At 39.8% G+C, this 21582-nt stretch overlaps 1 protein-coding gene across 1 annotated transcript in view; it reads right to left on the bottom strand.

The window, feature by feature from the left end:
- The window catches only part of RAD50 (RAD50 double strand break repair protein), an 83752-nt gene that overhangs the window by 45502 nt on the left and 16668 nt on the right, over positions 1–21582 (bottom strand). The window contains exons 4-14 of the mRNA XM_075541528.1: positions 19645–19830; positions 19126–19330; positions 10805–10933; positions 10381–10546; positions 9646–9839; positions 9017–9223; positions 8235–8417; positions 7938–8095; positions 5335–5510; positions 4195–4432; positions 301–490 (exon numbers count right to left, since the gene is read on the bottom strand). Coding sequence (XP_075397643.1) covers positions 301–490; positions 4195–4432; positions 5335–5510; positions 7938–8095; positions 8235–8417; positions 9017–9223; positions 9646–9839; positions 10381–10546; positions 10805–10933; positions 19126–19330; positions 19645–19830 — 2032 coding nt within the window. The remainder of the gene's footprint in view (positions 1–300; positions 491–4194; positions 4433–5334; positions 5511–7937; positions 8096–8234; positions 8418–9016; positions 9224–9645; positions 9840–10380; positions 10547–10804; positions 10934–19125; positions 19331–19644; positions 19831–21582) is intronic.

Genomic DNA, 21582 nt, shown 5'->3' with positions numbered 1-21582 from the left:
TGTATGTATATATTGTAGTAAGAGTTGTACAAACCCTCAATGATTCTTAAAAGAAAAAAATAATATAAATAAAAGGAAACACCAAACCAAATATATATGAAAACCAAACCAAATTACCTCCAATTCCTTTAATGTAGGAGGAAAAACAGCTTGAGAGTAGGACTAGAACCTAAGTAACCCTCCCTGAGAGCCCCTGAAACTCAGGGAGGGGAACTCTCAACAGACTCTGTACAGTTACAGAGGCTACCTTCGCCCAATCCCATGACGACGGAACAAGTTCTTAGACCACAATACACTTACCTGCAGCCGCTCCATAATTGTCACATCTGTCAGGCAAACTTTAGCACTTTCCTCTTCAGGCATTACTGTCCCCAAGAGTGTTTCCTGCTCTTCTATGTCATTCTTGAGGCGCTGTATGTCTCTGTTGACACTTTGAAGCTTGTTTCTCAGTTCTGGTATTTCCTTCTCCTTCAAATCAACTATGCTTTGTCTTAACAGAGAATGCACAAAAATAAGCTTACTTGATGTTTTCTCATGCACTTAGATGGAAGATATGCATTCTGGGCAAGAGTGCCATAGACTCTTCACAGATCAGTCAGCCTCAGTAGGTAATTCATGTCAGTATCTCTTCCTACTGGTAAAATTAACCTCACCCATCTGGTAGAGGTGGTGCCAGCCAGCTCTCTCCACTAAAGTTACTATTTTTCTCTTGCTAACCAATAAACATCTTAGGAGAGATACTTTGAGACTCTGAAATGATCTTGTTTTCTCCTCAAACCTTTGCCCACAGAGTTTACCATCTGTTTAGATCTTGCTTGCAATAAGTCGTCGGATTCTGTGTGTCAAACTAAGATATATCTTACAAGTTAATGGACCATACTCATCCTAAGTGTCAAGATCATGGAAAACAAAGGCTAAGGAACTGTTAGAGTGAACAAGCCTCAGGGGGAAAACAAGTAAAAAGCAGCCTTCCAGATTACACCCCATGCAAAGAAAACCCAAATCCTCACAACTAGATCAATAGTCAACATCAGAATAAATGAGGAAAAAACAAGCTGTCAGTGATTTCATTTTGCTTGGATTCATAGTCAATGCTTAGGGATAAGACATGTGTTTGTTTCCAGCTGAGGCTTCATTCACGATGCTTGTAAATTTGAGACTTTAAATGAAAAGATTATTTTTCCTGGATCCTTACTACCTCTCTGGCTCATTCATCTTCTATCCTTCGTACTTTCTCCTTTGGCCTTCAGACCAAACACACCTCAGGGGCTTTGTAGAACCTGGAATGCTCCTTTTTCTCCAGGGTGAGTGCAGGGCTGGCTCCCTCCCCTCCCCTCAGGTTTCTGCTTCAATGACATAGTTACTGCGACTCCCTATCACCATCTGAGGGTCAGTGAATGATTTAATCACTCTAATAGGTGACGTAGTGGTTGTTCAAAGGTCAGAAGTTTGAAAGCACCACCAGCTCCTCAGGAGAAAGATGAGGTTTTCTACTCCTGTGGAGTTATAGTTTCAGAAACCCACAGGGGTAGCTCTCTCCTGTCTAATTCCACCACCAGTTGGGATTGCCTCAGGAACAGTGAGTTTGAGTTTTGAGCACACAGCCTTTGTTACACCTATCAAGTTCCCTGTTCCTGTGAGTCTGGGTAATAGAAGGTGGGGGACGACACTGATAGGATTTGGCTGTGAATGGTCCAGGACGGGGTAATGATAATGCCATTCTGTTGGGGTGAAAGTGAGCCATCACAGAAGCAGGAGGGAGGGAATCCTAGTACCAGCGAGAGAAGAACCAGAAATGAAGTGCATCTTTTAGACCCCGATTCCCTGCGCACTGTACCTCCTGGATCTAGAAGAGAACTCTGACTCCCGAGGGGCAGAGGAATGACAACAGCAGAAGCAAGAATCAGAGTATGAGTCAGAGTGGAGGCCTTCCCAGCCCACAGAGCAAGTAGAGCTGAGCGCTACCAGGCAGGCAGCTGGCTTGTGGAGCGTGGTGTCTCCAGGCACTTATTGGGGGAGCTAGCTTTGAGGACCCACAGTGCTAGAGCTGAGTACCTTTGGACTGGTATGGCTTGCCTTTGGCCCTTTATTGCATTGGCAGCCTTAAGAGAACTTTCGAAGACTGTACAGCAAGGCAGAGGTGAACTGCACAAGCAAGCAAGGTTGAGAAGATGCTGTCTGGTTGGAATATTATAACCTGTTAACTTCCTTCATCATTCCATAATCATGAGCACTGAGAGTTCTGTGTGGCCACTGCAATGGATTCCATACCCAGATGAAAAGTAGAGAGAGCTGTCAAAGAGTGAGTTAGTGTCCCACTAAGATGGGGCATATCTAACCTCAGCCTCACAGAAATCTGCCTTGGGTAACGCTAATGTGGAGTTGAATTTTCCTGGAGGTCAGGTCCTACCCCCACATACATTTTCTTTCGCACCATCCCTCAGCCTCCTCCTATTTTCTTACCCTGTGGCCTGCCTTGTGATTACCTGATGTATTATGGCTCACCCTATTTTTGAAGCACACTAGCAGAGTGCCTCTTAGATAAATAGAGGCTGACTGGATATGTATCCATAATAGTTCAAGAGCATGTTGGCATCATGGGTAAATTTCACTTCAAAAGACAAATGGTATGTATGAGAGTAGTGACCTATACTGCAACCAAGTTGGAAGGACAGCCAATGCTCATCTAAGTCAATTCCTTCACAAAAGAAACCCCAAATCTCAACTTTAATGAAAGGAGACTATGTATTAAGACAAAAACAGGATTAAAAACAAGGCAAAGACACGCAATCCAGATCAGAGAGACCATTAGCACAAGGTCACACTGGCATCCAAGGGTTTGCCGAGACACAGAACTATAGGAAGGCGTACGAGGACAAAAGAGACGGTCACAAAAGCAGAACTGGCAGCAGATCAGTACATCAGTTGTAGTTCGGGAACAGACCCCCGACTGGGACACATACACTATGCTAGAAAGAAGAGCTCACGGGACTAGTGCAGGGCCCTTCAGCCAAGCCTCCAGGGCACAGCTCGTGACCATGCAAGCCCAGTATGGCACTCCTCAGCAGCAGAGGCAGGCGAGCCCCTGGGGGAGACTCCGTGTCCTGGGCTGGGCAGGAAGGGTAGAGGTAATTCACTTTCTAACACACGCTGCCTGCGGGCAAGACTGTGCACATCCCTGTTAATCAATTCACTGCCATTGAGTCAATTTGGACTCACAGGGACCCTACAAAAGAGGGCGTAACTCCACCTGCAGGATTCCAAGACTGTAAATCTATGGAAGTAGAAAAGCTTTCTCCCTGTGGAGTGACTGGTGGTTTTGAACCACTGACCATACAGTGAGCAGCCAAACGCATAACCCATTATACTATCAGGCTCCTTTTCCTAGTGAATGGTCAGTGTTTCCACGAAGGCTTATTCTATGCCAGGACTCTACATATGGGTTTAGGGCTTTCACTGTCATCTATAGCCTGCAAAGGGGGTGCTCAGAATGTTAGCTCTAGTAACATTTTCATTGAGAAAAACTAGACCAAAGTGGGTTAAGTGACATGCCCAGGGTCACCCAGCAGAGCTAGATTAGAAATCAATCTGACTGCACATCTGTGCTACTGCTTGTCCACTTTAAAAAATGGAAAGAAAAAAGAAGTTTCTGTTCTTTTTATTATGTTTTTAGGATTTTATTTTATTTATTTTTTAAACATTTTATTAGGGACTCATACAACTCTTATCACAATCCATACATACATCAATTGTATAAAGCACATGTGTACATTCTTTGCCCTCATCATTTTCAAAGCATTTGCTCTCCACTTAAGCCCTTTGCATCAGGTCCTCTTTTTTTTCCTCGCTGAAGTTTCTGTTCTTAATTCATTTGTGGGAAGGGGAACTTTATGAAGGAGATGGATGGAGGGTAGGAGGTAGGGGAAAGGGAAGGAACTTGTGTGAGCATAAAGTTATAGTGTCTTACATAAGTTTGGAAAGACATGCCATCCATTCTGTCAGATTCTATTGGTTGCAAAGATAATTTCTGAAATAAGGTGGGAGCAAACAATTTGTAAGATTTTAAAAAAGGACAGTGACACCAGCAGAAGGTTAGTGGTCTGGGTCACAAAATTTCACCAAAACACAGGTGTGCCAAAGTAGACCCCTTTCGCCAAAGTAGACCCCTTTCTCCAAATGAAGCCTTATCCTCACCTGGTGGGCACAAGTCCCAGCATCTCGTCCCGCCGCTTCTCCTTTTTCTTCAGCTCTGATTCTGTTGATTTAAGTTTATCAGGAGCAAGTCGAAGCTTAGACTGCAAATCACTGATGACCTCTTGTAATTCCGCCTCTGTCTGAAAAACCCTCTGACAGACAGGGCAACAGGACTGGTTTTCATCTGCTAGCTGAGTAATGAATTGGGAGTAAACTGCCGTGGCTCCAGCTAACATGGCTATTTTAAGGAGAGAAATATACCTCCAGTGAAAACAGAAACCAATTTGGTTATATCATTTTCTGTAACTACATGATCATTCTTGCTTTACAGACACAAAATTTGTTGATACTCAAAGTTAATTCTTCCGAAAGTATAATGTGCTCAAATTTGTATGAGTTATTTGGGAACACATAAAAGCATAAGTAAAATCATCATCTGAGAGTTTACCACGGGTCAGGCACTTTTCAAAGGGTTTTATACTCATAATCTTATGTATTCCTTCCTACTGCCTTGAAAGGAGCCCTGGCAGAGCAGTGGTTACACACGGGGATGCACACTGTAAGGCCAGTAGTTCCAAACCACCCGCAGCTCCAACGGGAGAAACACAGGGCTTTCTATTCCCAAGGAGAGTTAGTCTCAGAAACTCCCGGGGGGAGGTCCACCTTGTCTTGAGTTGGCATGGAGTTGATTACAGGGAGCTTGGTTTGTTTTGGTGTGCCTGGAAACCCAAACCAGCTACCATCAAGCAGATGGCACTCATGGAGATGACCTGAGTGTGTCAGTCTAGAACTGTGCGCCATGGAGTTCGCTACAGCTCATTTTGGAGTAAATTGCCAGAACTTTCTTCCCAAATGTCTGCTTGAACAGGGGCCTACAACCTTTCAATTAGCAGCTGAGTACACCAAGCGTCTGCACCATCCAGGGCTGCCCTATTGCCTTGGGTCACACCTTCATTTTACACAAGATGAATCTCAAGAATAGGGAGGCTTCAATAATTTGCTTAAAGTCACGAAACAAGTTAAGTTCTGGAACCAGAAGTGAAACTCAAGCCATTTGGCTCTAGAACTAGGTTTTAAAATCTTCATCCTTCACAGTTACCTGTGAATGAAAATTCAAACACGTCAAAGTAGGTAGCTTACCTCGCTGTTTTGATGATTTTTCAATATCCTCTTTAAGCCTGTCTAAATCACTTTCAAAATCCTGGCTACCACAAACATCAAACAGCTTATCTTCAAAAGTGGTTAACTGTTCATCCTTTTTTCTTAGCTCATTATTTATATGATTTTTATTTTGTTCAGCTGAAGCCAGTTCTTTGCTAAAATAAACAAGATATTTTGAAATAAGAGAGTTTGAAAAATTTGAATATGTAAATATATAACAAATTCTGCCCACAAACATTACAAAGGTTTGCTCAGTACTTTCTTTAGAAGTCATGGCAATAGCCCACTTCTGTCTTAAGTCTCCCCCTGGGACATGGACTAACCAGTCCAAGTCCAGCCTGGTGATGGGCCTGCTCCTAGAAAACAATGCACAGGCAAAATTCTGCCTGATGCCTGGAGGTTCATGACGCTAGATCTCAGGTTGAGAAACTCAGCAAACAGCAGATGCTTGCTGGTCTATTGGAGAGAAGAGAGAACGTTCTCCCAATTCCCTTTGGTCTCCTTCCCTACCTTCCTAGAAACACACCTGCCTTTTGGTCCCTCCTTGCTGCTGGCATTTACTTACCTCCTGATCACTCATTCCTTCTCATTCTTCAATGACTTTGCTCACGAGTGCAATTTCTGTCCATTCCAACTTTTAAGCCTCATCCTAGCCAACCACTTTGCCATATACAGTAGTTTTCAAATTTGTAGGTTTCAGATGAATTTCACAAGTCACATAAGCAATTTAATATGCTGAACTCAGCATACTTTTAAAAAATGAAACACAATAGAACACAACATAGTAGAATATATGTTCTATCTAGTAAGGATAGGCACTATTTTGAGAAGCTTGTTTCAAATGAATGTTTATGCACACACTGATCACGATACACTCCCGAGTTGTAGCAAAAACGTCAGAGAAAATAATGAGTGTACAGGGCACTTTCACTGTCACAGCCACTGCTGAGCAATGCTCCCATCAAGGCCACCAACGACCTAGGAATCCAACAGTCTCCCAACTTAGTCAACCTCCTAGCAGCACCACATGTCCTTGAAAGACTATCTTGCCAAGGTGCCCCAGGCACCACTCTTATCTATCCCGTGAGCAGGTCCTAGCTTCTTATGTGCTGCTCCACTTTGTCCAACCAAAGAATCCAAACTCCCTGCCACTGAGTCGATTCTGACTCATGGCGACCCTGTAGAACAGGGTGGAACTGCCGTGTGGGTTTCTGAGGCTGTAACTCTTTTCTTGCATTAGAGAACATGGATAATCTTTAAATAAAGGGTTACTCAGAGACGTGAAAAGAACATTTTAATCCTCTTACTTGGGTCTGTACACTTCCAAGGAACAAGAGGGCTAAATCGCCGATTACCATTTAACTTGTAAATGATAGTAGATTGAAAGTCAAGTAATAAAAAATATCATTCATGATAGGGGTTTTAAACAACTAAAAATGAAAGCATAAAATAAGAGATTTCTATTGAATCTCTGGAAAGATATTTACCTGTGTTGTACTGACTACACAAAGATATTCACATGTATGGATCATAACAAATTAAGGATAACAATGCAAAGGATGAGGATTTCAAAACATTTCATTGTGCTCATGCAGAACCTGTACATAAACCGAGAAGCAATTTTCCAAACACAACAAGGAGATACCACAAGGTTTAAAATGAGTAAAGTTATATCGCACTGTTGTATACATTCACAATACTTATTCAATGTACATGCAGAGCAATTAACCCAAGAAGCTGGGTGATAGAGAGAAAACCCCTGCAGCATCAAGACCGGATGCAGGCTCATTAACAACCTATGTTATGCACAAAACTCAACTTCCATGAAAGAGGAGAGTGAAGCACTTAAGGTTAATGATCAAAGGTCGATGGTCTGGATTACACCTCAATCAAAAGAAAACAAATATCCTCACAACCGGACCAGTAAAAAGTATCCTGATACACGACAAATGAGATCGATGAGACTGAAGGCTGTCAAGGATTTAATTTGATTTATTTCCACCATCAATGCCCACGGAAGCAGCAGTCAAGAAATCAAATGCTGTATTGCACTGGGCAAATCTACTTCCAAAAAACCCTTCACAGTGTTAATAAAGCAAAGTGGTCATCTTGAAGACTAAGGTGTGCCTGAAGCCAGTCACAGCATTTTCAATTGCCTCGTATGCATGTGAAAGCTGGACAACTAATCAGGAAGACAGAAGAATCCATGTCTGTGATGCAGGGTCCTGGTGAAGAGCAGTGGCTATCCCATGGCCTGCCAGAACGAGCAAATCTGACTTGGAAGCACAGGGAGAATGCCCCTTGCTAGCTTTACTTTGGACTTGTTATCAGGAAGGAGCAGTGTCTGGAGGAGGAGCTCATGCTTGGAAAAGCAGACGGGCGGTGAAAAAGGAAGACCCTCAACAGGATGGAGGTACAAGCAGCTGCAACAAGAGACTCAAACGGAACAACAATGGTGAGGATGGCAGAGGCCTGGGTGGTGCCTCACCCTGTGGTACCAGGGTTGTGGTGAGTGGGAAGCGGCCCCACAGCACCCGCCAACCAGAGCAACACTTACATCTCCCGGGGTTGCAGCTACTTACTTTAATTTGGCAAGTCTGTCTCTGGTCTGATTAATTTCTTTAGCTTTACTATGAAGCCAGTCTTCAAGCTGCTTTTTGTTGGGAAAATAACCCAGCAATGAAGTTAATTCATCACTGTGCCTTGATTTTATTTTTCTGATTTGTTCGTCTTTGTCAGCCTATAGGTAAAGAAGATATTTTAAAATAAAGTCTGATATTTCCACAACACGTTAAGAATAAAAATAAATGATGGATTGAGTAAAATCCTAAGCTTAAAAAGTTAAACTCTAAAAGCGCAAAGTGAAAAAGGAGACACACTTTGTCTCTGGTCAGCATCTCCATCTGGGTGCGTGTAGTGGTATGATGGTTTAACTGCTCCATCTCCTGGTCCAGCTTCCGCAGAGTCCTGTCTAGGTCTGCTTTCTCACTTTGAAGGCTTATGACCTCTGTTTTCAGAGCTTCTACATTACTGCTTTTCTCAGCCTTGCTTAGCTCACGCTCCTAAAGAACCAAATAAATTCACAGGTTAACTTATCTTACGTAGTAACGAAGACAAAGGTAAAGTGTATTAAAATCACCATGTGCTATATATGCATTAAGTAAAATCTATATGATGAAGACGGAATGTGAGAAGGGATTTGCCTAGTTTTTAGGTTGACTACATTGGTAGTAGAGATGTGAAAGGGACAGATTGGCAACAAAGAAGGGAAAATTTGAAAATTCTTACAAAGAAGAAATGGACTAAGAAAGTTTCTACTACAGAAAATGTAATAGCATAGCAATAATCATATAAAATCTCCAAGATGTGGAGCCTCAAAGGAAAATGCTTTAACAGATTATGTTCACAGCCCAGCATAAGTAACTTCAAAGAGTTCCCTAAGAGGGCCTAATTTTTAACTCACTAGCTTAAAAAAAAACTCACAGAATTTGATGACCAAGATATTCAGAGGACTTTATTTACAAAGAGACTGATAAACAAGATTGACATTTTAATTAAAAGTGCCATAACCTTATGATTAGCAATAGATAAGTACTTCAGAATGCAAGGTTCTAAATGCCTTATGTCTTAAAATGATTAGATGACACAGATGATATCTTACAGCTTTTTTGAGCTCCTGGTCCAATTCAAGAATCCTGTCTGAAGATCCTTCCAACTGCTGTAGTTCATATTTCACATTTTTCAGCTCATTTTGCTTCTTACTTAGGATTTCTGATTTGAGCTCCATTATTCTTCCCAGGCCAGTTTTCTTATCCCTTATCTCGTCTATCTGCTTTTGTTTCAGAGCCTCTTTTTCTGTAAAGTCATTCTAAAGACATGCATGCAAAGTTGGGACAATTTATACTTTTTTAATTAGAGTATTCATTATGAAAACATTTCTTCATTATGAAAGTAATACATGACCACTGAGGAAAATACAGAAAAGGAAAAAAAAAAAAAACCAAAAAAATAACAATTACCATCTAGAGAAAAAAAATAACTTTGAGAAACATTTCCTGTGCAATTAATATTAAAAATGAAGTTCACTTTAAAACCAAATGAAAATGTATAGACCTGCGTTTTCTTGTACGTAAATGTAAAAAAATCCCGTCGATAAATATTCCCTCCCCCAACTACTCAGAGATTTTAATCTTAAAGTGAGCCACCATATATGTTCCATCTGAACATACTCGACTAGAGAATCTGACAGTAACGAACAAAACAACCAATACTGTATTCAGAAATACTTACCATCAATTTGGTGACAGTTTCTGCTTCCTTTTCTTGTCTTTCCCTCACAAGTTTGTGAAAATTTTTAATCTGTCTCTCATTAAATGGTCCCCGCTCAAAGCCTTCCATTTCTAGCTGTGCTGCCAAGGACTGGATTAGTGAGTCTCTAGCTCGGATCTGTTCTTGATGGCGATCTGCTTGTAGCTGTAGACGACCTTTAAAAACCAGGACCATAATATTTCTTTTACCTTTCAGCCAATTGTTAAAATGGGAGATAATTACAAATTCACAGGCAGTTTTAAGGAACAATACAAAGATTCTGTCTACACTTTCCCCAGGTCCCTCAATGGTGACATCTGTCAGCTATCATACCTGGGATATTTCCAGTACGGTCCACCAATCTTATTCCATTTCCCAAGTTTTGTTTGTATCCCTGTGTGTGTATTACGTGCATTTTATTTTATCACCTGTATAGGTTCATATAGTCACATGGCAGCCAAGATGTGGAACAGTTCCAATACCATTTGAATCTAACTTTTATAACCATAACCACGCCTCTCTCCCTTCACTCCCAGTTCCCCTGCCAATTATTAATTTGCCCTCTTTTTCTAAAATTGTCATTTCAGAATATTATTTAAATAGAATCATCCTGTACTTAACCCTTTCACTTAGTATACTTCCCTGGAGAGTCATTATTCATTCAGAAAAAGCCCAATTTTACAGTAGGGAAAAAGATGTGCAGACATTCTGTCCCACCCTGTTCAACAAGTAGTTCCGATCTTTCTTGATTGAGTAGCCTCGATTCTTTATTTAATTTTTCCAGTTCACGCTGGCAGTCTACCAATCTCCTTTCTTTCTCTCTTACTGTCCTCTGGTGATTGTGATACAAGTCATTTAGCTGGTCATCAGTTCCTTGAAACACCTGCGCAAATTAAAAAGAAAAGCTTAATGTCTAGATGTAGGTGCACTTGGAGATAGAAAATAAGAATGGAAGTTTATTCAATAAAGTTTACTCAATTTGGGGGTGGTAAAAATAAATTGCATAAAAAAAAGTTTACTCAATTTTAATGCCTTCATAGAAGCATGAAGAGTTATAGATACATTTTCAAACTGCAGATTAGCAAATCTAGTCATTAGAGTAAAACTCAACAGTTTTAAAGAACAAAATTTTACCACAGACCTTTTCCATTTTCTGTTCCAGCTCGCTATTATCTTTCTCCATTTGCTTCTTTCTGCTATCCAAGGCTTTAATCTCATTGTCAAGTCTCATTATTTTACTGAGATTTTGTTCAATTTCTTTTAGACGATTCTAAAAACAAATATTTTACATAAATAAAATTGTTTAAAATTTATACTGCAGATGGATGACAAGAAATACAATGTGCAGGGCCGGGATTTAGTGATAGAGCTCTCCTTTGACGCTAACAATGATGCTGTAAAGAGGAACAGTGAAACTGAGGAGCAGAGACATAAGGTACTTACCTAAGGCGTCACAGCTAGAAAAGCAAACTCACTGCCATCAAGTGGATGCCAACTCACAGCGACCCTACAGGACAGGGCAGAACTTCCCTGTGAAAGAAAGCCTCGTCTTCCCCCGAGGAGAGGCTGGTTGTTTCAGACTACAGACTTTGAGGATCACAGCCCAATGTGTAACCACTCTGTCACCAGGGTTACTTAGTAAAGAAAAGCAGGAACTAAGTTCCAGTGCTAACGCCAAAATGCCTACAATGTCATTTTCAATGAGCTCTCAGAGCCACAATGTAGACAGAATGACATTTTAAGGACTAATCCTTGAAAGACTTGAAGAACTCAGAACCATTAAGTGGGTTTAGAAACACCTGGTGGGTCACTAGTACACTCTGGGCCTATTCCATGGGAAACCATATCTTAATCTAAACTTTGCTTGAGCACAAAGGATTCTTAGTCAGGGAACCATGACAAGCCAACGCAGGGCTCATTGGCTCTGCAGTGACAATCGGCTGCCTTATCTCCTAGGAGTCTATATGTGTACCTGGTTCAGGGCATTTCCTTCTTGAATGATTCTGGGGTAGTCTTCTAATGTTTACCTTTATGATTCTTTTTATTTTTTTATTTTCCTTTATGATTCTTTCTATGCTTCCAAAGAAAACCAATTTGCCTTCTAAAACATTTGAAGAATCAGATTTTTAAACTAACAAATTACATGCAAGAATCACTGAAGACATTAGAGTGCCTAAATAACAAGCTTTCACAACCGCACCAACATGCATCCTTAATTTTAAGATGAACTAATATTAGATTTTAAATAAAGTGGTATGCTAATACCACTCTTTCTGAATTGTACATTAATTATATGAAGTCACTACCACAATAGAAGTTTTACTTTTATATATCCACAGCACATGTGACAGGTCTCTCTATAAATGTTAATAGAATGAGAGATTAGAATAACAGTAATTTTACCAAGATTAATAGTAACAGCCATCTATGTGCCAGACAGGGTGCAGAAATACATTGTCCCTAGTCCTTCCGAGAACCTGGTGCTTAGCAGGAGACGTGGAAAACTGAAAGGACCTGTACACGATCACACACACTCAAGAATGGGAAGCAGGGGAGTGTAATGATTAAGACTGTAAGCAAGCTCTGGCTACTGGAACTGAGCATCTGTACGCAAAGAAGTTCATCTCAACTTGCACTGCATGCCATGTTCAAAAGGGTAACTGAACAGGAACACAGACTTATATGGAAGAGTTAAAACTATGCAATCCTAGCAGAAAACATATCTGAAAATTTGGGCACTTTGGGTTAGCTAGAAAAGATTTCTTTTGGCAGGAAACAACAAGCACACACCACGAAGTGGGGGGAAAAATAAAACCCCAAAACTAATAAAAATTGAACTTCATCAAAACAAAGAACTTTTGCCCTATGAAAATCAATGAAGAATTCTTACAATCAATTTAGTAGTAAAAAGCCAAACAACCCAATTAAAGAATGGGCAAAGAATCTGAACAGACAGTTCTCTAAGGACACACATGGCCGATAAGCATGTGGAGAATGTTTACCATCATAAGCCATCAAGGAAATGCAAATCACAATCAAAAGGAGATAGCACTTCATACCTAATGGGATGGGTGTAAATAAAAAGACAAAAAATAACAAGTGTAGGTAGGGATGTGGAGAAACAGAATTGTCATCTATATTCTGGTGGGAATGTAAAGTGGGGCCACCACTTTGAAAGGTAATTTGGCAGTTTCTTGACAGGTTCACAATAGAGTTATTTTATGACTCAGCAATTTTACTCCTGGGCACAGCATACTCAAGAGAAAGGAAAACATGCCTACGAATGCGCTTAGCAGTGGTACTCACAATAGTCCGTTCACTGAAGAATGGATAAATAAAATGAGGCATATTCATGTACTGAAGTATCACTGGACCACAAAAAAGGTATTAAGTGCTAGCATAGGATACAAAATGGATGAACCATAAAAAGTTTTTGAAGTTCAAAAAAAAATCACAAAAGAGTAAATCTTATATGCTCTTATTTATATGAAATATCAAAAATGTTCTAACATTAGACTGTGGTAATTGCTACACAATTCTGGAACTCTAAAATGTTCAACTATATATTCTAAATGGGTGTACTGTGCATAAATTCTACCTTAAAAGTATTATTAAAGAAACGATGGCTGTGTATGAAAGTAATGGAGCCCTGCAGGTAGTACGAGTTAGAACTGACTTGACAGCATGTTTTGTCAACATTGTGGGTTATAAGCTGGGCTGCTGACCACAGGCCAGTGTGGTTCCAACTCACCAACTGCGCCTTAGGAGACAGATGAAGCTGTTTGCTCCCATAAAGTTTTACATCCTTGGGAACCCTAGAGAACAGTTCTGCTCAGTCTGCAGGGCTGTTATGAGTGGGAATCAACTCAACAGCCAGTGGGTATGATTTTTGTTGCTTGGTGCATATAAATGTAACATGAGGATTTAGGGAGGAAGCAAGCAGAACTGGGTCTTGAAGAATGGAGAGAAATCAAATTGACAGAATAGAAAGCATCTTAAATATGAGGGAGTTTCCCCCCAAAAAACACACAATGGAATCCCCCTCCCAAAGTTATTTATTTTAATTTTTTTTTACAAAACAATCTTATCATCTTCAAAGTACTCTTCATTATAATTATTGCATTTGTCAAATCTTGATTCCACTCTTGAAAACATTTTAAAACTCATCTGTTTGGATGGCTGACAGCACCTCGCTTTTTTCTTCATCCATTCTTTCTCGTCAAATTTCTGTATTTTCATGTCTCTCTTCATTTGCGGAAACAAAAAGAAATTGCACAGAGCGATGTCAAGTGAGTCAGAAGTGTGGGGCAAGAGAGGCATACTATTTTTGCCCAAAACTGGCATACTGAGTTGGCTGTGTAAGCAAGTGCATTGTCATGGTGATCCAATCAGTCCTCCATCTCCCCCAAATCAGGCCTTTTTAGTGGCACAGTGTTAGACTATCTTTTCAGAACCTCTAAATAGAAAGCTTGATTAACAATCAACTCCAAATGCACTATTCCCCTCACATTTAAAAAACCAAATGAACATCATTTTGATCTCTGATTTCACTTGACCAGTTTTGGGTGAGGTGGCAATGATGTCTTCCACTGGCTTGATTGATGTTTGCTTTCGGTCAGAATAGCACCATGTCCTGTCGCCAGTAATCACCTTGGAAAAAAAAGTCTGGGTCACTTTGGAGCTGGCCTTTCAAAGCACGGCATGTTTCCACTCAAGGCTCTTTCTCCTGGTCCATCAGAACCTGTGGCACCAATTTCGCAATCACACTTCTCATTCCCAAATCTTCTGTTAAATTCAGTGAACCGAGCTCCAAGACAGTCCAGATGACTTCCCCATCTCTTCAGTGGCCCGTCATCAGTCTTTGAGAACATGTGCATGAATTTTGTTGGCATTTTCATCCATTTGGGAAGTTGATGGATGTCCAGAACGAGAACTGTCATCAATCGACATTTCGCCTTTTTTGAAATGAGAAAACCACTCCTACATTTGAGTTTTTCCCATAGCGCTGTCCTTGTAAGCTGTGTTCAACATCACAACAGTTTCTGCAGCAATTTCCAGAGCAGGAAACAAAATTTCACAAGCACGCTGTTCTCTTAAATCGGCCATCACAAAAAACAAAGATTCAAGTAAAACTGCTTTTAAGAAAAAATTCACTGTGACCAGAGAGAACCTTCCCAGACGACGCCACAGGGTGCAATAAGAAAGAGAGTTGTTGGATGCTCGCCTGGTGGGAAAAAATGCGTACTAGGAAAGCTGTGGCTAGCAAAACTTTTGACCGCTTTTTTGGGTACTCCCTTGTATATGTGAATTGCTTCTTCCCTCCTTAAAATATAGGATAATAGTAAAACAAAACAAACAGACAAAAACCCATGAAAGATACCAGATGGAAAAAAATATATACTAGGTGAAACATGAAGGATGCACTTCCTATTGCTAATCCCTGACCTCTCAGAGGACATCCCACCAGCAGTTTTTGTGAGGGTCAGTGGAGTGGAGTACATATGTAATACACACACACACACACACACACACACACACACACACACACACACACACAAATATCCATGTTCATGTATTCACTCATACAAGTTAACCAGAACAGAATTGTGTGTGGAAGAGCCTGGGGTTAGATTACAAGCCTTATGTTTAGAGCTCAGTTCAACACGTAAAAGGCTGGCAGAGTATGTTATGCTTCAGGGTGAGTTGTCCTGAGTACTGTGTGTAGGTATTGTGGTAGTTACCCTGGCACCTTTGAGGACACACTTTCTTTTCTTGCAAAGCAGCCTGGCTGGAGAGAAGACGGGCAAACATAAAGATACGGCAGGAAACGACAAAGGCTGTAGGTGGTATGAAGAGGACAGAATTACTGTTTGAGGCAGCCAGAATCATTTTACATGGGCTGAATGTAGGGTATGATTTTTGTTGGTCATGAATGGGTAGGCAATTATGGATAATAACAGATAAGCTGTCTGAATATTATGAATGAAATTCATATAGTTGAAATGAGTATGAAAAAGAACTCATGTTAAGTTGGGCTAGGTTATAATACCTAGTATTTATTGAGTGATGCCAGGATACCAACCAAGGCTGTGACAACTCAAAGGTTCACATGTTGGTTATTAACTGGGACCAGTTACACGGGACTTATGGTAATCTTATTTTTCTTGGTATCCTTGGAGCCTAGACACTGCATGACACAGAGCAGGTAGCTCAATAAACATTTGCTACATGGATCACCTCCAACATCCTTTACAACTCTGAAGGATTCTCCCTTCATAGAAATCAAGATCCCAAAATCATCTTCCCAAAAAGGGCTGCTTTAAACAGGCTTTAAAATACCGCTTTAAGCCATTTTAAGCTGTGCTATAATGTAAACTTTCCCATTTTACAATTTCAAGAATTACCTTTCATAACATACCTTACCCCCTTCATCCCATCTCCTATTACCATGTATCTACTGGTTACACTATAGGGGTTTGCATGTGCTTCTGAAGCTGGAAGCTAAGACACCAGTTTTCAAATAGCAGCTGGGTTAACCATAACAGACAAGTCTCAGTAGTTTCCAAACTGAGAAACAATCAATGCTGACAATCTATTTCTGAAAATCAGCCCATGAAAACAATATGGATAAAAAAGTAATGTCCATCATGGTGCTGGACGAAGCACTCTATGTTGAAAGGCAGTATACAAAACACTGCAACAGTAGATGCTAACGACCATTAAGATGGCACAGGACTGAGTGACATTTCATGATGTACAGAGCGTGCCCAGCACTTGGAGCTACCTCAGTGGCTGCTAATGACAATGACTACGTCCTATCCTCTGACCTGTGCTACGGAGTTCTGTTTTCCATTCTTGTTTTAAGTGGGAATTGCTTTAGAAGTTGTTTCCAAGTTCAAAAACACCCTCTGGACCTCTTGTTTGTTTCCCTCTCTACACTTAAGTTCATGTAGTTGACAGCTCCACGTATCCCTTCTTTTTTCTCATTTCACATGAGAGCCCACCATTATAAACATTTCATTGCATTTTTTGTAGTCTGCATGATTAACTCTTTCTACTAGGTTGTGTGTCCTGGGATAGCTTTTTTTTATGCTATTGGGACAGAGATTAAACATCAGATGTCAAAGAAGGACTCCAAAGGACTGGCTGGATTTGAAGAAATGAAGCAGTACAAGATGTCACCAAAGATTGAAGGCCATATGAGAATTATGTCAGTGCCATGAAGAGACAGACAAGACACGGAGCTGGGAAGTTTATGGAGAACTAGAGCAGAAGTATTAGCGTTCCGTGCGCTTGTCAAGCCAGCTCTCTGGTAAGACCCTGCTCAAAAGTTATTTTTATGAGCACAGAATTTTTCCCCCACAAGTGTTGTGAATGGTCTCATTCATCCAGTACTTAGTGTAGGCCAGAAACTGATCAAAGTGCCTTAAAATACATTTTTGAAAAATGATACAACCTGATGAAGTTTTATAGGCAATTATTAAATTGAGGCTCAAGCCCACTGATACTAAAGTAGGGGAGAAAGCCTGAATTTGAGTCCAGGTCTCTCTTGTTCCTGCGCTTTTTAAAAAATCTTAAGTTTTTTAGTAAAATCACAGTAAAATTCACCCTTTAAAAAGTGTACAGTTTGAAAAATGTGGGAAGAAACACACAGCAGCATAACTACTACTAGGGTCAAATGACAGAACACTTCAATCACCCATAACAAGTTCACTCTAGTCTCTTTGTAGTCCATTTTCTGTTCCCACCCTGAACACTGACCTGTTTGACATTACAGTTCTGCCTTTTCCAGAATGTCATGCAAACAGAATCACACAATATGTACCTTTTTGTGTCTATCTTGTCAAAGTGCTCTTAAATTCATCTATATTGTTGTATGTATGAGATCATTCTTTTTTTTCAGTAGGAAGTATTACAACGTATGTCAGCGTATAGTGAAATGTGTTTATCCATTCTCCCAGTTGATGAACATTAGGTTGGATACAACTTCGGGATATTGCAAAGCTTTTATGTGGACATATTTTTTATGTTTTTGAGATTACTCCCTAGAGAGATAGTTTCTTTTTAACTTTGAAAACTAAAAAGCTGCTAAAATCTCTTTTACCACTAGTTTCCAGGTTACTATGGATACTCGCGGTCACTTAGTACTGCTCATTTTAGCTATTATAGCAGCCATGTAGCAGTGTCTCAAGGAGCCCTCGTGGCACACTGCATGGCAGGACACAGCTTGGCAGGACACAGCTGTGGCCGTCTGCTGCTGTGCAGATGACAGCCTTGGAATCCTTCTGGGGTAGTTTTCTCTGTCCTACAGGGTCACTGTGCAGCTCTCCAACCTGGCAACAGGTTCAACAGAATCTCACAATGGTTTTAATTTGTATTTTCCTAGTGGCTATGGATAGTTTGGCATCTTGTTGTGTGCGTACTTTCTATTTGAGTAACATATGTTTGAAGTTTCTGTCTATTTTTAATTTTGTGTGTGGGGGGTTGTTACTGTTATTGAGCTGTAGGAGGTTTTTAACATATTCCAGATACAACTCCTCTATCAGATACAGGTTTTGTAATAACTACTCCCATTCTGGGGGTTGTCTCTTTACTTTCTTGCTGATATAGTTTCCAATACAAATGTATTGATCAAGTGCAATTTATATATTTTTTATCATTTTTGCTACTCTCATTTTATGTTAGCTTCTAGTGAACCCATATAATTTATATAGCTATTCAATTTACTTTTTTTTCTAAAAAGTTTCCTTGCTTCTGCACAACTGTTCAACACTACAAATCTTGTTCTCTATGAGCATTTACACAAAATTGAAGTTTATAAAGTTATAACCCAAAGATCTATACCAGCATTGACAAATGAGTTTTAAAAACCCAATCAATATTTTTAAAAACGATAAAAAAATTGTTTCTATCTTGAGGTACACTGTGTTTCCAGCAATGTGCTTATTTATTGAAACTATAAAAAATTTCGGGCAAGAATGCTGTCATGCAAGAACCACGGAAAAACACTATTTTAAATAACTGAACGGAATCTCTTTTAAGCCTTACTGATGAGCCACTACACTTATTTTATTTGCAAATACATGAAAATATAAACTCCAGGTCTGTGCAACATTCTGCAAATTATAAAAATCCCCTAAAGAGCTATGACACACACACACACACACACACACACACACACAAAATCTCCTTTGGTTCAGTCACTATATTGATATTTAACAACATTAGGATATTATCTATAACAGTATATAGTCTCCAGTAATTTTCCAAGAATTATAATGTTATTCATATGAAAAAAAGTGCTTTAGGGTGAAAGGCAACTTTCTGGAAGGCAAAAACCTTATATAAATCTTGTTTACTGTTTGAATTTTACCACCTGAGTAAAAATTTGGATTCCTATACTACCTATTTCCTTATCTTTAAAGCTAATTCTTCGTTTTAACATACAAGAAACCAAATTACCTTCAGTGGATTCAGTTCGTTCTCATAGGATTTGATGATTTCCCTTGAAGATGTTAACTGGGCTTCCTTGCTAGTAATCTGATCTCGAATTTCACACGCTTTTTCTTTATTTTGCTTCAGATATTTTAATTCTGTTTGGCATTCTTTTACTTTATGACCTTGTGTCTGACGTACCTGCCGGAGCGTATCCAAGGCTTTAATATACCTTTGAAGATATTAAATAAAAATTAAAATTTGGCTAATTTTGATATTCATATAGTGGAATACTATGCAGTCATTAAGACATATTTACAATGTTTTACTAACTTAGAAATTGCTTATGACATAAAGATAAGTGAAAAAGGTACACATATATTGTCTAACAGGTTAATCAGATGTACAGAAATATACCTAATGGTTGTCACCAGGTTAGAGGTTACAACTGATAACAATTTTGTTTTAAACTTTTCTTCTTTAAAAAAGAAACATGCAAATTGCAAACATGTTCAATACTTAATAAGCAACAAAGTCTAAACCAACCTAGTTGCTGAAAAAATCTCATCGAACTTTTGCTTCAGAGCCTTTCCTTCACTTAAAGGCCAGTTAGAGTCTTCTTGGTGACAGAAGATGACATTATTTAGCACAGACTTGGAAACCCCAAGTGAACTTATCATCTCGCGGTCAATTTCTGCACACTTAGAGCTGAGGCTGACTTTTTCACCATGCCTGCAGAAAATGAAATTAAGAATATGTATGAAGTGCCCTTCAGTTTCCCTTTTCTATTGCTTAATCAAATTGGTCACAATGTCTTTGATAAATACAAAAAGATCCCCTCACCCAGCCCATTAAAAATAACTTTGCTAAACTCTTAAGTGATTTAGTAGTTTACTGATAAAATACAAGGACAAGTAAAAAGTACTGCTATAGGGTTCTAGTTCATACAGGCATGGATTTATTCCAAACAAAATGTGTTGAAGCATTTGGTAGCGTGGTGGTTACATATTGGGCTGTGATCCCAAGGTCAACAGTTTGAGACCACAAGCTGCTCCCCAGAAGAAAGATGGGGCTTTCTACTCCTGTAAAGAGTTACAGTCTCAAACTCACTGGGGCAGTTCTACTCTGCTCTATAGGGTCGCTGTGAAGCTGCATCAACCTGATGGGAGTAAATGTGGTCTGGGATTAGTGCACTGCTGCAGACAGGTTCTCCTCTCAGTAATGTACTTGTCTTAGTCTCGTTAGGATGCCTTCCCACAAAAGGTCCACCCAATGCAGTGCTGTTGTAGGAATCTGCTGGGGTCATATGGGAAATCCAAGTCAGAGAGGTCAGTTCAGAAGGTTACTGGTGACTGTTCCGGGAAGGGGTAATCTTGACAGATTGATTCTCAGAGGACACAGGATGATCATGGGGATTTTTAAGAAAACACTTCAGTGGTGAAAAAGAGGTCCAGAAAATTACACCAGACTTTTTTTTCACATATGGCACTGCACTTGTTCATTTTGTGGGTAGCAAGACCCGGACCGCACTCTAAGAATTTCATTGCGAAACTTTATCCCATTAACTCTACAGTCCCGACCATGCATTATCCAACTCCCTTGTTGTTCCTCAAACTCAAAGAACACGGGAAAGAACACAATTGGAGACCCACAAGGATGCCAAAACTGCTATTTTGAAGTAGTGCAAATAAAAGAGGTCAGAAATCTTTGGGGAAGGGTTAGGTTAGATGAAAATGCCACTTGCAGAGTATATGGATCTACATGGAAAATATGTTAAGAAACAGCTTCACACTTTATTTTTGTGCAATAAAGGTTTCTATGATTTCCTGACTGCTACATATATGAACACTGATTGTGGATCCAACTGAAAGGAAGTCCCTGACAAAAGCAGTCTTTCTCCATTTACCATGATAATGTGTATTGGTCCAACTATGAGAATTTACTTTATTGAGATTGAGGTGTCCTCTGTAGTCTCCAATAAAACATTCTCAGTTTATTCAGTGTAATACTTTCAAAATATCAGTTGTAATATATAAAGAGCAGTAAGGAAAATCTAGTTGTTAGAGATATTCTGTAACTCATTTCTGTTGTCCAGTCTGTTTCATAAACACTCCATAGGACACAGCAGAACTGTTCCACCGAGTTTCTAGGGCTGCCACAGCATTCTCCTAGGCGCTACTGGGTGATTTATACCTCCGACCTTTGGTCAGCAGATGAGCATTTAGCTACTGCGCTCTTTAGGCTTGTTAGATCTTGGATAAAACCGTGCCATCTTTTAACTATCATGGTTATTATCTGTGTACAAGCAAGCACCATTTGCTGAAGATAATTCAACAGCAGTTTCAGTCGTACATGGATAGGAAATCTGCCAGAAATTCAAACCAGTTTCAGAAAAGAAAGTGCGATGAGGGATATCATTACTGATGTTAGACCTTTGCTAAAAGCAGACAATACCAGAAAGATGCTTCTTTATTTATTTATTTT

This window comes from Tenrec ecaudatus, chromosome 2 (genome assembly GCF_050624435.1).
Source record: "Tenrec ecaudatus isolate mTenEca1 chromosome 2, mTenEca1.hap1, whole genome shotgun sequence".
Taxonomy (NCBI): Eukaryota; Metazoa; Chordata; class Mammalia; order Afrosoricida; family Tenrecidae; genus Tenrec; species Tenrec ecaudatus.
The sequence above is the reverse complement of the archived record's forward strand: the minus strand, read 5'-3'. Positions and strand labels throughout refer to the sequence as shown.